The 13283-nt window shown below is 36.4% G+C and overlaps 1 protein-coding gene across 5 annotated transcripts in view; it reads right to left on the reverse strand.

The window, feature by feature from the left end:
• slc24a2 (solute carrier family 24 member 2) overlaps positions 1–13283 on the reverse strand; it is a 50598-nt gene that overhangs the window by 23373 nt on the left and 13942 nt on the right. For 3 of the 5 annotated variants that reach the window (XM_016505123.1, XM_016505126.1, XM_016505122.1), the window contains exons 3-5: positions 3231–3269; positions 2461–2569; positions 942–956 (exon numbers count right to left, since the gene is read on the reverse strand). In XM_016505123.1, coding sequence (XP_016360609.1) covers positions 942–956; positions 2461–2569; positions 3231–3269 — 163 coding nt within the window. The remainder of the gene's footprint in view (positions 1–941; positions 957–2460; positions 2570–3230; positions 3270–13283) is intronic. The other 2 variants (XM_016505125.1, XM_016505127.1) reach the window with 2 other exon arrangements.

The following is a 13283-nucleotide window of genomic DNA, read 5'->3' on the forward strand; positions in this document are numbered from 1 at the left end:
GGCTAATTTGCATTTTTGGGTGAACTAACCCTTTAAGCCACTAAAACAAATACAGTATATAACGAACACAATCACGATGTGTCTTTGTGTTTATGTAACAGGTGGAGTTTCACCGAGTTTGATGCTTGATGCTGTGATGCTGCGAGAAACACAGTAAAGTGTGCCTTTTTCTAACTAATATGTAAGAAAAAAAAAAACAATAAACTAAATCAAATGAAAAAAAAAATATATATATATACATATATATATATATATAAATATTCTAAAAAAGACACTCTCTCTATATATATATACAGTGGGTACGGAAAGTATTCAGACCCCCTTCAATTTTTCACTCTTTGTTATATTGCAGCCATTTATATATATATATATATATATATATATATTATGACATTTTCAAATACTGTGACTATACGGTCTGAAGATATTAAAATAATAATATAAAATGTAAAAATAGTAAGATATTTGTAATGTATAAGTCTGTAACTAATCTGACTAATTTAATTACACTACTTTTTGCTAAAAAAAATAGATTAAACTAACTGATAAAAGCTAGGAGAAACAGTAAACAGTGCTTGGGAGAAAACATATTTAAAAAAAAAATCTAAAAAAAATTTATATGAAATCAATCAGCCATCATTTTTTTGTTTATGCATCTACAAAAATGCATATATCAGTGCAGGTTGTTGTGAGCGATTCAAGTCATTATTTACACATACTGTATGTGAATGAGCAACACAAGATATCAGGGTTATGGGTTACACGAGATCGAGCTTTAGCAAGGAAAAACACACAATGAAAAGTGACAAACACACATGGAAACCTGAAAGAAACTAACAGCATCCAGTGTCTCTGAATGCTGTGAATAAACAGATACAGACAGCAGGACGAGCGGCTTCAGCTGGGACTGTGATGACAATGAGATTTAGAGAATAACTCACCAGAGTCAACGAATTCTGAGGAAACAGCAGACAGAGACACACACAGAGAGAGAGAGAGAGAGAGAGAGAGAGAGATGAAAAATAGTCTAAGCAGGAAAAAAATTTTAGCTCTACAGCAAAGCCATGTAGAGAATACAAAGATGAGATGTGCTACTGTTCAAATAGCCATCAAATGTGCAGGTCAAATTCTTACAAATATTTTTTTTGTTTTGCTTTGTTTTGGTTTGCACAGTAGAAATGCATGCATGCAGTATCATACAGAATCATCATCTTTAATTAAACAATCGCTTTAGCTGGTTTTAGACAGATTTTACACTGAAACTGTTAGCATAACAAAGGCTGACAATTGTGTGAATGCATAAACAGCAGCAGAGGTTTGATTTAACAGCATAGCCCACGTGTGATGAATGTGTGAATTTACCAGAGTAACCCACGTGTGAACACGTGATAAACGTGTGAGGAGTGTTCTGCTGATGCGATACTGCTGTCATTTTCACAGGTTTACTTTATGTTAACAGTCTCTTTCTGGTGTACATGCACACCTTCTTTATAAATAAACTTGTGTTACTTAAATTAAAATACATTTAAAATAATTGAAATTAAATTAAACAAAAAAACATGTTTCATTTAAATTAATTTACTTGATAAATTAAACGAATAACTAAAATACATTTAAAAAAAAAATTCAAATTTATAAAAAATATTATAGCTTTAAAAAAAACGTATGCAAATGATAAATCACAACAAAATGACTAAAACTTTAAAATTAAAACAGAAAAATAAAAACAAATTCAAAATATTCATCAAAACTTATCTTAATTATACCACATTAACACTAGCCATGGCAGCCACACATCTACTCCTAAAATGCGGTTACATTTATCATTACTAAGCACATTTTTACAGGTGAAATCCAGTCATTTCAATAGGAATCTCTGTGATTGGGAGTTTTGCACAAGAGCTAAAAAGTTCCCACGCAGATGTCGCTCGTGTTTATGCTCTACAAAATAACTGACGCAAATCACATCGCCAGCTCCAGCAGGACACAAACCCATATTCATTATATAACTGTAACTTGAATATGTTTTGGTCAACAGCTAAAATAATAAAAAATGTGCCTATGTACAAATATATATGGACCTAACTGTATATTCAAATAATATATTTACAGAGTAGATATGTAGTAAATTTAAATACACATTTAATAGGCATATTTTTTCTTTATTAAATCAAAAAGCTCTTTTTAAAAATGTATTATATTTAATTGTCATTTCGTTTATTCATTCATTATATTTTTATTTTGTGTTGGAATATGGCATGTCTTCACGGGATTTGACAAATTCACTTGAATATGCTTATTATGGTTTTAGTACTGTACCACATGAGAAATATTACAAATGAGACCAAAACCTTAAATGTATGGTTTAATATTAAGTTTAAATAATTTAGAACACTATTCTGCTCCTACTCAATGTGGATGGAGTGTGTGTGTGTGTGTGTCTGTGTGTGTGTGTGTTACCTTCACTGAGAGGGTCGAGTGTGTGGATCATCAGATGAAAGATGCTGTTCCTCATTAGGCTGTTGTGTAAAGAGGCGGAGCTTCCTCCTCTCTGCAGTCGGGGTTTGACCTGTGATAGGAGGATAAACACGTCAATCAAAGCGGTCTGGAAGTCCTGACCCAGGGCTGTCCTTAGGGGGGTGCAACTGGTGCAGTCGCACTGGGCCCCGCGGACCGAGGGGGGCCCCGCTGCCTACCTCGCACTGGCGTCAGCTAAGGACGGCCCTGTCCTGACCCATCAGAGGTCAGGGTGACTGGGGTCAAGGGTTAAGAGCGGGCTTAATATGTCTTCAGAGCAGCTGATGCTATGGAAACATGTCAGTGCAATCTGAAGAGTCAGCTGCTGATGAACACAATCATACAGGTGTCGGGTGTGTGTGTGTGTGTGTGTTGTGCTGAGACAAACGCTGAGTAAATTGCTCTGAGGATCAGGGATCAGTGCTGGCAGATGTCAAGGTGCCATCTCTCTCTCTCTCTCTCCTTCTATCCATCAACACATCCGTCTGTCTGTCATATTCTTTTTGGGTGGGTATGTATTTATCCATCCATTCATTTATCTTATCCTTCTATTATTTGTCTCGAAATATATTTAAAACAATAATAATAAACTCTCAGGAGTGGCTCTTTCTTCTATTGTGGATCACAGGGTTTCATTTAATAAACGTCATGCTTTACAACACAGCACAAACACGAGTAAACAGACCGACACACAGACTATGGACAATACTTACCGACAGCTTGCTGTCATCCTCCACTGCAGTAGGGCTCAACTTCACAGTCAAGAGATAAACACAACACAGAGAGAAAGAGAAGAGACAACAGCACAGAGATGAGAGACAGGAGCAGTGGACAGAACACCGACATCAGACTCCAAAGAGACACACACACCAACAACATCAACTGACAGAGTGTGTTTGACCTCTGACCTTTACATACAGAGTGTTTGACCTCCGACCTCACAGAGTGTTTGATCTCTGACTTCACAGAGTGTGTTTGACCTCCGACCTCACAGAGAGTGTTTGACCTCTGACCTCACAGAGAGTGTGTTTGACCTCCGACCTCACAGAGAGTGTTTGATCTCTGACTTCACAGAGACTGTTTGACCTCCGACCTCACAGAGTGTGTTTGGCCGCTGACCTCACAGACAGTGTTTGACCTCGGACCTCACATACAGTGTCTTTGACCTCTGACCTCTCAGAGGGTGTGTTTGACCTCTGACCTCACAGAGTGTGTTTGACTGCCGACCTCACAGAGAGTGTTTGACCTCTGACCTCACAGAGCGTGTGTTTGACCTCGGACCTCACATACAGTGTCTTTGACCTCTGACCTCTCAGAGGGTGTGTTTGACCTCTGACATCACAGAGAGTGTTTGACCGCCGACCTCACAGAGAGTGTTTGACCTCTGACCTCACAGAGAGTGTGTTTGACCTCCGACCTCACAGAGTGTTTGATCTCTGACTTCACAGAGACTGTTTGACCTCCGACCTCACAGAGTGTGTTTGACCGCTGACCTCACAGACAGTGTTTGACCTCGGACCTCACATACAGTGTCTTTGTCCTCTGACCTCACAAAGAATATGTTTGACCTCTGACCTCACAGAGAATGTGTTTGACTTCTGACCTCACAGAGAGCGTCTAACCTCTGACCTCACATAGTGTGTTTGACCTCTGACCTCACAGTGTGTGTTTGACCTCAAAACTCAGTTTAATTTTTTTTATATCTGACCTCGCAGAGAGTGTTTGACCACTGACCTCACAGAAAATTTAGTGTTTTTTTCATCTCTGACCTTACAAAGAATGTGTTTGACCTCTGACATCATACAGAGTGTGTTTGACCTTTGACCTCACAGAGTGTGTTTGACCTCTGACCTCACAGAGTGTGTGCACTGACCTCTGACGGAACTGAATGTGTGTTTTGACTTTTGACCTCACAAAGTGTCTATTTTGACCTCTGATCTCACCAAATACATGCTGTGACCTCAACTAAGTGTTTGTGACGTGACCTCACTGAGTGTGTATTTTGGCGTTGCCAACATTGTGCTGTGACCTCAGACCCTACTGAATGATTTTGACCTCTGACCTCACAGAGAATATTCTGTGACTCCTGACCCTACTAAATGTGTTCTGACCTCTGACATCGCCAAGTGTGTGCTGTGACTTCTGACCTCACAGAATGTGCGCCCTGACTTTTGACCTCACTGAGTGTATAATTTGACCATACTTTGATACATAAAAGGAATAGCCTATATTGGCCTATAAACAAAATATATTTCACTTAATCATTGACAGATTAACAAAAACGAAAGAAAAATATGTGCTGAGTTTTGGTTTATTGTGACACGATCCAAAGTTCATGGAAAGGAAAACAAGACAGCAGAAAGTAGCTAGTTTTCATTATTTTGCAAAAGCTTTACAGTTTTATTTATTTTACAGTTTTATTTATTTTGCAAAAGCGCGACAGTTTTGAATGATGTCTTGCTTCTATCTGTATGACCAACCAGCGTTGGTATGATCGCGCCGGCGCCTCACACGCACACAGACACAACATATATTTGAGACATTGCAGCCTGTTCATTATCAAATGAAAATACATAAAATGAAAAAGTTAAAGAAACATATAAAAAGTAACACTGCTCCGTTGTACAATCTGTTGTGTTCAGTGTGACCATCGCCTCACTGTGCTGTTTACTTAGCCGATGCGAAAGATGATGTTTGCGTCAATGCGAGTGAAGTACAAAGCCTATAATAAATAATATTTTAGTATCCAGATATGTCGTGAATATGGAAACATTTGGATTCATGCCAAATGAGAGAGGTAGGCATCAGTTTCACCTTAAATTAATTTCTGTCATGACAACTCTCGGAGGGATTGGCATGGTAATGTACATGACAATGTTAATGTATTTGGTCTTGGCGGAATAGATCTGCTACGCTGCTGCTGCGGCAGAGCAAGTACCGAGACTTGCTACTGCCAATACATCCACAACATGCTGCTGTGAGCATGTAAGAAATACTGCTGCTGCAAATATAACATACTGTACATGAAATAACCCCCATATAGCATACATGAATCACCTCGTAGCAGATCTATACAGGTGGAGCTGGGGAAGGTGGAGGGTTTCTAAAGCAAGCTGCAACTGCTGCGGCAAACACTAGTCATATATTTGAATGTTGAGCAGCGAGCTCATTGGCTACCGATACAGGAGAGAACCAATCAGCTGTGCCATGTGATAATGATGTCATTAGGTCAGATTGAGTTAGACCTATCGGACTGCGCCATCTAGAGTTTCATGCCAGAACTCTGTATTTGTTTTTGGATCGGTGTTTTTAAACACATAGCCTAACTTTAGAGAATTTGTTGTGGAGAAAAGGAAACTAATAACTGTATTTATCATATATACGTATATGCTGTTTATAATGTTTGTAAACATTTTGCTTTATTCACATTTTAGCCTAGGCTACATTATTTCTCAATGTAATAATAAAATATGACGTGAGCTTATGCGACTTATGTTTCTTTTCCTCTCAAATCACAATTTTATAAATGGCAGTTTTTAACAATTATTATAGACGAAGAAAAAGTTTTTAAAAATAATGTTATTAACCGTTATTTTTTCTACTCAAACCGGTTTCGGAATGATAATAATACAGAGGAACGCAGGAACAGAAACGTTAAAATATCGATTCTTCTTGGAGTGAACCGATTTAAATTTATTATTCTTTTTATTTTTTTCGTTTTCAACACTTTCTGATAAACCAGTCAATCCGGCCCAGCCTGGAGCAGCGTGGTTCAATCTATTCTAATCCAATTCATTCAAGAACGGTGTTACAGTCAGATGGTCTCATGAAGTGTGTTGTTCTTGTCAGAGCAAGCTGTAAACGGTATCCTTTCAGTGTTCTCAATCCAACAAACTGCAACAAAGCACCACCGAGCTGAAAGATCATCAGTTCAGCAGGTAAAGTAGAACCATTGGAACCTCAATCAGGATGAAGAAGACTCTAAAATTAGCTCTTAGGGCTAAATTAGCTCCAAGATAGAGCCCCGGAAGGCCATTTTAAAAGGAGAAAATCAATTTATACCTCAAGTCTCTGCACACAGTTCACTCATCACCAGCCTGAACAGACCTGCCGTGCAAGTCTTAACACAGAGTGTTAAAAATCAGCATCCATTTCCATTCCTTTATTCAACTGTAATTTGCATCTATTTGCATTCAGAGAGTTGAGAACACTAACGTTTCTTTTTGAATCTTTCCTTTTAGTATCTTCATCAAATTTCCAATATAACGCCACATAAAAAAAAAAAAAACATTTATAACACAAATAAATGGGCAAATACATGAATAAAAGCACAAATTAATACATTCATAAATGTATGGATAAATGTGTGAATGCATAAATAAATAAATGAATGCATGCACAAATAAAAAAAAAACATTCATTAATAATTGCAAAAATAGATAATTGAAAAAATAGATAAAAGCATAAAGAAAAAATACATTCATAAATAAACGCATAACTGTATAGATACATAAATGCATAAAAAGCATAGATGGACAAAAGCATAATAATATAGATAAATGCATAAATGCACAAATTAATGCATAAATAAATAAATCTGAAGCCTCCCCCACTTGCTAATTACTGACCCAATTTTCTGCAAGCAGAACTAATTACAAAAGCAGCCACTCTCATCACCTACAGGGGATTTCAGGACAAACCACAAAGGAGCCAAATCATCAATCTCCAACATTTAATAGAAAAAAAAGAAGAGCCTCCTCATTTAAGTGAAGGATCAAGCCACTAAATGTCTGCATGTCTCCGTAAACAACAAAACACCAAATCACTGCTCCAGCTATGACACCGGTTTATGTTGGTAAATGTAATATGTGTAACCGAAAAGCCCATTAACTAGCTAAAAGGTGCAGCTGTGCTCAGGGATTTGAACTAAACGTAGTTACATTTTCTCTAAGCGGCTCAGAGCAAGATTTGAAGATGCGAACCAAAAGTGAAGCTGATAATAGAGCTGAGCTGACTAATTGGAGGCATTACAGATTGAATATTAAGCCTTTTACCTAAAAGCATCTTGCAAAAAAAAGCCCCAAAACACTGACATTAATTGTACGATACATCTTAAGACTTCGGTAGTAAGTAAATAGGGTCAATTTCATACTGACTGTGTGTGCGTGTGCGTGTGCGTGCATGTGTGCGCGTGTGTGTGTGCGCGCGCGTGTGTGTGTGTGTGTGCATGCATACGTGTCAGGGTCACCTTGGAGATGGAATGAGGGCCAACAAAACAGAATTGGCGAAGGTTGTGATTATGTTGATGATTATGATCGCAGGCTGCTGAATGAACATTTATAGAGTAAACTCAGTCATTATGATAATTAGCCTTTCACAAGCCTCATCATAGAAACTGATTGCAATCAGACCTGCTTTAACCTGCAAACTACCACCGACTCCAGCACTGTGACCACTGTATGTACACACACACACATATATACATATTCATATTTATTCATAAAAAAATATTCTGTTATACTCTAATCTAAATTGAGTGAAATTCAGAATTTTAGAATTGGCTCCTTTTTGGTTCATGAGTTGTAATTTGAATCCACAGGATGATGACCAGGTATTTGAATTGGAATAACAGGAGGAGAAATTTAAATAAATTTAATTCTAAGAAAATGTATCAAATGCTGATGACTAATCAAACTAGGAATATAAGAACTTATATTATTTAAAATACTTAAAATTATTTTAATGTTTAAATTTCCATCCACAAGTCTGTGGCCACTAATTTAAGATTTGTTTTTTCTACATTACAATCATATCACAAGCATGACTACCTGAATGAATTCAATAATTTAATACATTGTTTTTCATTAAAAATATTGTGAGCAGAACTGAGTGAATTTAATAAAATAAGAAATGTAATATTTTTTTCTTCATCACAAATTACATTGAGCATAACTATCTGAGTGAATTTAAAAATGTAATAAACTTATTTTTTTCATTACAAATCATACTATGAGCATAACAATTAATAAATGCAATTTATTAATACATCTAATAAATTTTTTCTTCATTGCATCATATTATGAGAATAACTATCTGAGTGAACTGAAAAATTAATGTAAATTTTTCAGTGAAATTTTTCTAATGATTTTGAAATTAGTCGAATGTTAGGTCCTTTAAGAAACCCTAATAGCCAACCCATGTCAGAAAAGTTGATTCAAATGCATTGTGCACATTCACCCAGCAACAGCAAATATTTCTGCAGCTGCAATCCCACAGCAGCAGCATCATGTGATGCTTCAGTAAGGATTCCTGCATCTCTGCTCTGCCTTCAACATTAGCTAATTCCCTAATCTTTTAAAATAGCTTGGATCGATTGAGCCTCGGGTTTCTGCCTGCAGCTCCTCACCTTCAGTCCTAATCATGACTGACCTTGCGCTCAGGATCAAACACAGACTGATCTCTTTACATACATACACACGTAATTACGCATTCTCACAGCGGCTGACTGCGGGACAGGAACACCGCACCCCTTATATTATGGAATCAGTGGGAATGATGTCCATGCTTAATTGATCTAGATTGTGTTTACTCATTATGTTGTCTATGAAATGCATGAAAGTGGAAATTTCTCTGGCATAAAAAAGTACTTTCAACAAATAGGGCACATTTCAATCCCTCTTTACTTAAAAGCATTACAGGCACAAATGAAGACTATTAGATTAGTTAGAAATTACTCTGAAGACACTTGACCTTCTTGACTATAATCAGCATTGTGTCTATGGAGCGAGATTAGTCTCAATAATAATTCACGCAAAAGATACGATGCACACAAGCGTATATTGTTTTATTTTTGCATGTTCACTTAAAACTTGAAAGTAAGATGGGTCATTTGCTAACGTGACCAGTGTAAGCCAGCGGCTGCTGTTTAGTCCAGAGTGTGTTATGATTTAATATTGATTGATTCTTATGTTTATTTAATAAAGAATCATTATTCACGTGGCATGTGAATTAGGTTTCATGAATGTGAACTGGGATATGCATGTGTGCATCGTGTCTTTTGCGTGAATTATTACTGAGAATAATCTCGCTCCATATGTGTCCCACTTTTTGCATGCAACCCTATTAACAGACAATGTCTATATGAAGTCGATATGAAATAGAAACTGCGACTGACTTCCGTATTGTGACGTATGTTCGAATGAAACTGCTTATCAAACAAGAAAAAGCAGGGCAGGCTTAATCTTATCCATCAGTTATTGATTAGATTGCGAAATGTGAGTGCTGCACACCAGAATAGAGGCAGATCTGAATGCGACATCAGCGGAAAGAAGTGAGTCATATCACAGGAAGAGTATGTTTTGACATTTTGCTTGTTATACATATACACCCACACACACACACACAGGCTGCTGTTTAGTCCAGAGTGTGTTATGATTTAATATTGATTGATTCTTATGTTTATTTAATAAAGAATCATTATTCACGTGGACACCATACCACATTAAGATATTCATAAACTCAATGTAAAGCATAAAAAAAGGTTTTGATTGATGGGACATGTCGTAAATAAATAGAAGATTATGAAATATAGTTTTTGGATATTTTTCATGCAGTCTCTTGTGTTTTTGTTTACTGAGAATATGAAAGAGCTGTCACAGCAGTCTTGTGTGTCAAGTCCTGCTATGGCATGCGTTTAGCTGATAACATGCACACATTGGAGACCATGTACATTTCATTTAAGTTTGTTTATGCTTCAGATACTAATTATGTCAGAACTGTGAGGCTGATGATGTACAAATTGCTGAGACAACCCGTGACCCTATTATTTCCACTTCATCCCCTACCACAAGTAATGAGGTGATGTGAATTTGTAACTGTAACTCATTCAAGACAGTCATGCTGCAACCCATCCATTTTGACAGTTTCAACAGATTATTTTTTTTTATCATGCATTATTACTACATTCATTTTAGAATTGTAAAACAATACACCTTTACTAGGCTAGTAAACTGAAATCAAACGATCAACTGCACATACCTCAGCTGAATCTAACTTGAACTGTGGCCTCGCTATATATTCTTATTTTGTGCACGTGAATAGGTTTTTGTAAATATATATATATATTTGAAGTAATCTATGTTTATTTAAGAGAGAGATTGATATGCATCTCTATTTCACATTTACATTTACTATTCAGACACTTTTCTAATGCTGATGAGCACTGATTTCAGCACAATGATCTGGAGGCGTGGTAATTAAGTCCACAGACAACAGTGATCACACACACACACATGAGCAGCAACAGATGCAATGGTGAATTGAGGGTCTTTGTGTGGTTACAGGGTCAAGCTTTCACTGGTCTCATATGTACAGGATGTGTTATTTTTAACATTCATGGGGTGATAGCATCAAGACCACTTAGTCCCTGATGTGCGGTGTTACTGAAGCATAAATCACCCAAAGCTTAAACCCAATCCTGTTTCCTTCCTAAACTGAAATAACCTGAAACCCTGTTTTTCTGTAAACTCAAATTATTAGAAACCACAGTATTATACGTTCAGTGTAGAACAACAGTTTCGTTCAGCTGTGTCTAGTAAATTCTACTGTGATGTGGTGTTCCCCAAGGCTTTATGCTTGGGCCGTTCAAACTCTTCAATAAATTTTTTCTTTAATAAAGTAAGCAAGTAAGTAAGTAAGTACATAAATAATGCTATTTTGACAGTGGGAAGAGAACCATTTGCAAGAAGCAAAACAAGTTTTGTTTTTTTATTATATATTACTTTATTTTATTATTATTTTTTGTCACATAATGTAAACTGTTTTGTTTAATTTTTACATTGCGGTGCATTTTGCTACTGCATACAGTTCACAGGTTTTACAAGAATATCTATATAATCTATGATCTATATACAAAATGCATGGATTAATCATTCACAGTAAGACTTTTTTTTCAAAAACTTCTTTAAATAAGTAATATTCCTTAAAATTGTGACAATCAAGGAGAAATTTAAATCTGTGTTACTCAAGTAATTGCAAAAAAGGTCAAATATGCAAAAAAATTACTTAACTTTCACATCAGCCTCAAATGAACAGCATAAAATATTACTAAACCTGACCAAACAAAATGATACAAGATGTTCAAATATCCACAATGGATGGACATTAAAACAAGTAATGTTTATTTATTATTATTTCTGAGGAAAACATTTTATATTAATGATTATAATAATAATACTAAATAATAATACTAAAAAAATAAAGTAAACTTGCCATTTCTGGTATAAAAACCTGGAATGCTGGTTAATGTGGTACTAAAACACAACCTTAAAATCTGTAGTTAAATGGAGTCTGAGGCTAATCATGACCTATCTGCCCTCCCACATGGACCCAGGTGTCACAAGCGCTCTCGCAAATATGAGAAGAGACAGATCAAAGCTAGTTAATAAGGAGATTAGAGAGATTAAAAAAATGATCACAAAATCCGCAGCAAACGCATCACACCTTCGCTTGCAGCCGAGCCGGAAGAGCTTTACATTACAGACTGTCACAGTTTTCACTCTGTGTTAATGTTCTTGCAGATGGAAGAGCATGACAATAACAACCTCAAGGTCATGGATTCTGTGCATATGTACCGTGCATGTCTGAGTCACCAAATGAGAAGCATCTGATATTTGGAATTATTTACTCAGCCTCATGTTGGTCGCATGTCACTTTCTCTACCCCACTAAATAAAAAAATAAAGATGTTCAGCATAATACCCAAGCTGCTCTTTTGGATATAATAAATGATTTAAGATGGCAAGCTATTAAAAGTCACTAAAAGCAGTACATATGACTTCTTTCAAGTCTTCTAAGGCAATCAACACTTTTGTGTGAAGAACAGCTAAAATGTGTGTGTTTATGAGTGGGAAGCGTAAAAATCAAAGGGTGTATATGTGAGGATTATTGGATAGAGATGAATTTGCCTGTTTGAGCATCAGGAAGGGGAAATGAAGATAAAAACCTCTTATCCCTGCAGCTACATGAAAAAAATATGCAAAAATTAATACAAGTTTATATAACAGGCATTCAGAAAAGTGTGAGACACACAAGCACTCTTCCAAAATCCTCTTCTAAATCTAGAAAGCATTTTAAAGATCACAAGCCTTGCTCAAACAGCAAGCAGCAAAATTATGCTGAATAACGTATATAACATAATATTATCTCGTATATAATATTCTTAGATTTTATATTTCAGAACTGAAAATTATCAACAAAACAGTCTGGTCAAAACTGGATTATTTACAGTTTTATGTTTTTTTAATAATTTTTTGGGCATTTGGGCAACACACAAACATCTCTTCTGGAATCAATTGTAAGGCAGATCTCTTGTGTTTTAGCGCTATATAAAGCCGAGCACACTGAAGTTTGCTGCCCGAAGGCATTTCACACCAATAGGGGCGCATTTTTAAGACAATGTCAGGATAAAAATAGCACAACTTCTGACATGCACTGAAGCGGATCAATGACAGTTTTAAAGGGGTCATATGATGCTTTTTTAAAGATCATTATTTTGTGTATTTGGTGTAACAGAATATGTTGACATGCTTTAATGTTCAAAAAACACATTCTTTTTCAAATACTGTACATTATTGTAGGTCCTCTATGCCCCGCCTCTCTCAAACGCTTCATTTTCTACAAAGTCCCTCCTTCCGACAAGCGCAGTCTGCTCTGATTGGCCAGCTGACCCAGTGCATTGTGATTGGCCGAACACCGCAAGCACTCGTC

This window comes from Sinocyclocheilus anshuiensis, unplaced genomic scaffold (assembly GCF_001515605.1).
Source record: "Sinocyclocheilus anshuiensis isolate Anshui unplaced genomic scaffold, SAMN03320099.WGS_v1.1 scaffold1810, whole genome shotgun sequence".
NCBI classification, from domain to species: Eukaryota; Metazoa; Chordata; class Actinopteri; order Cypriniformes; family Cyprinidae; genus Sinocyclocheilus; species Sinocyclocheilus anshuiensis.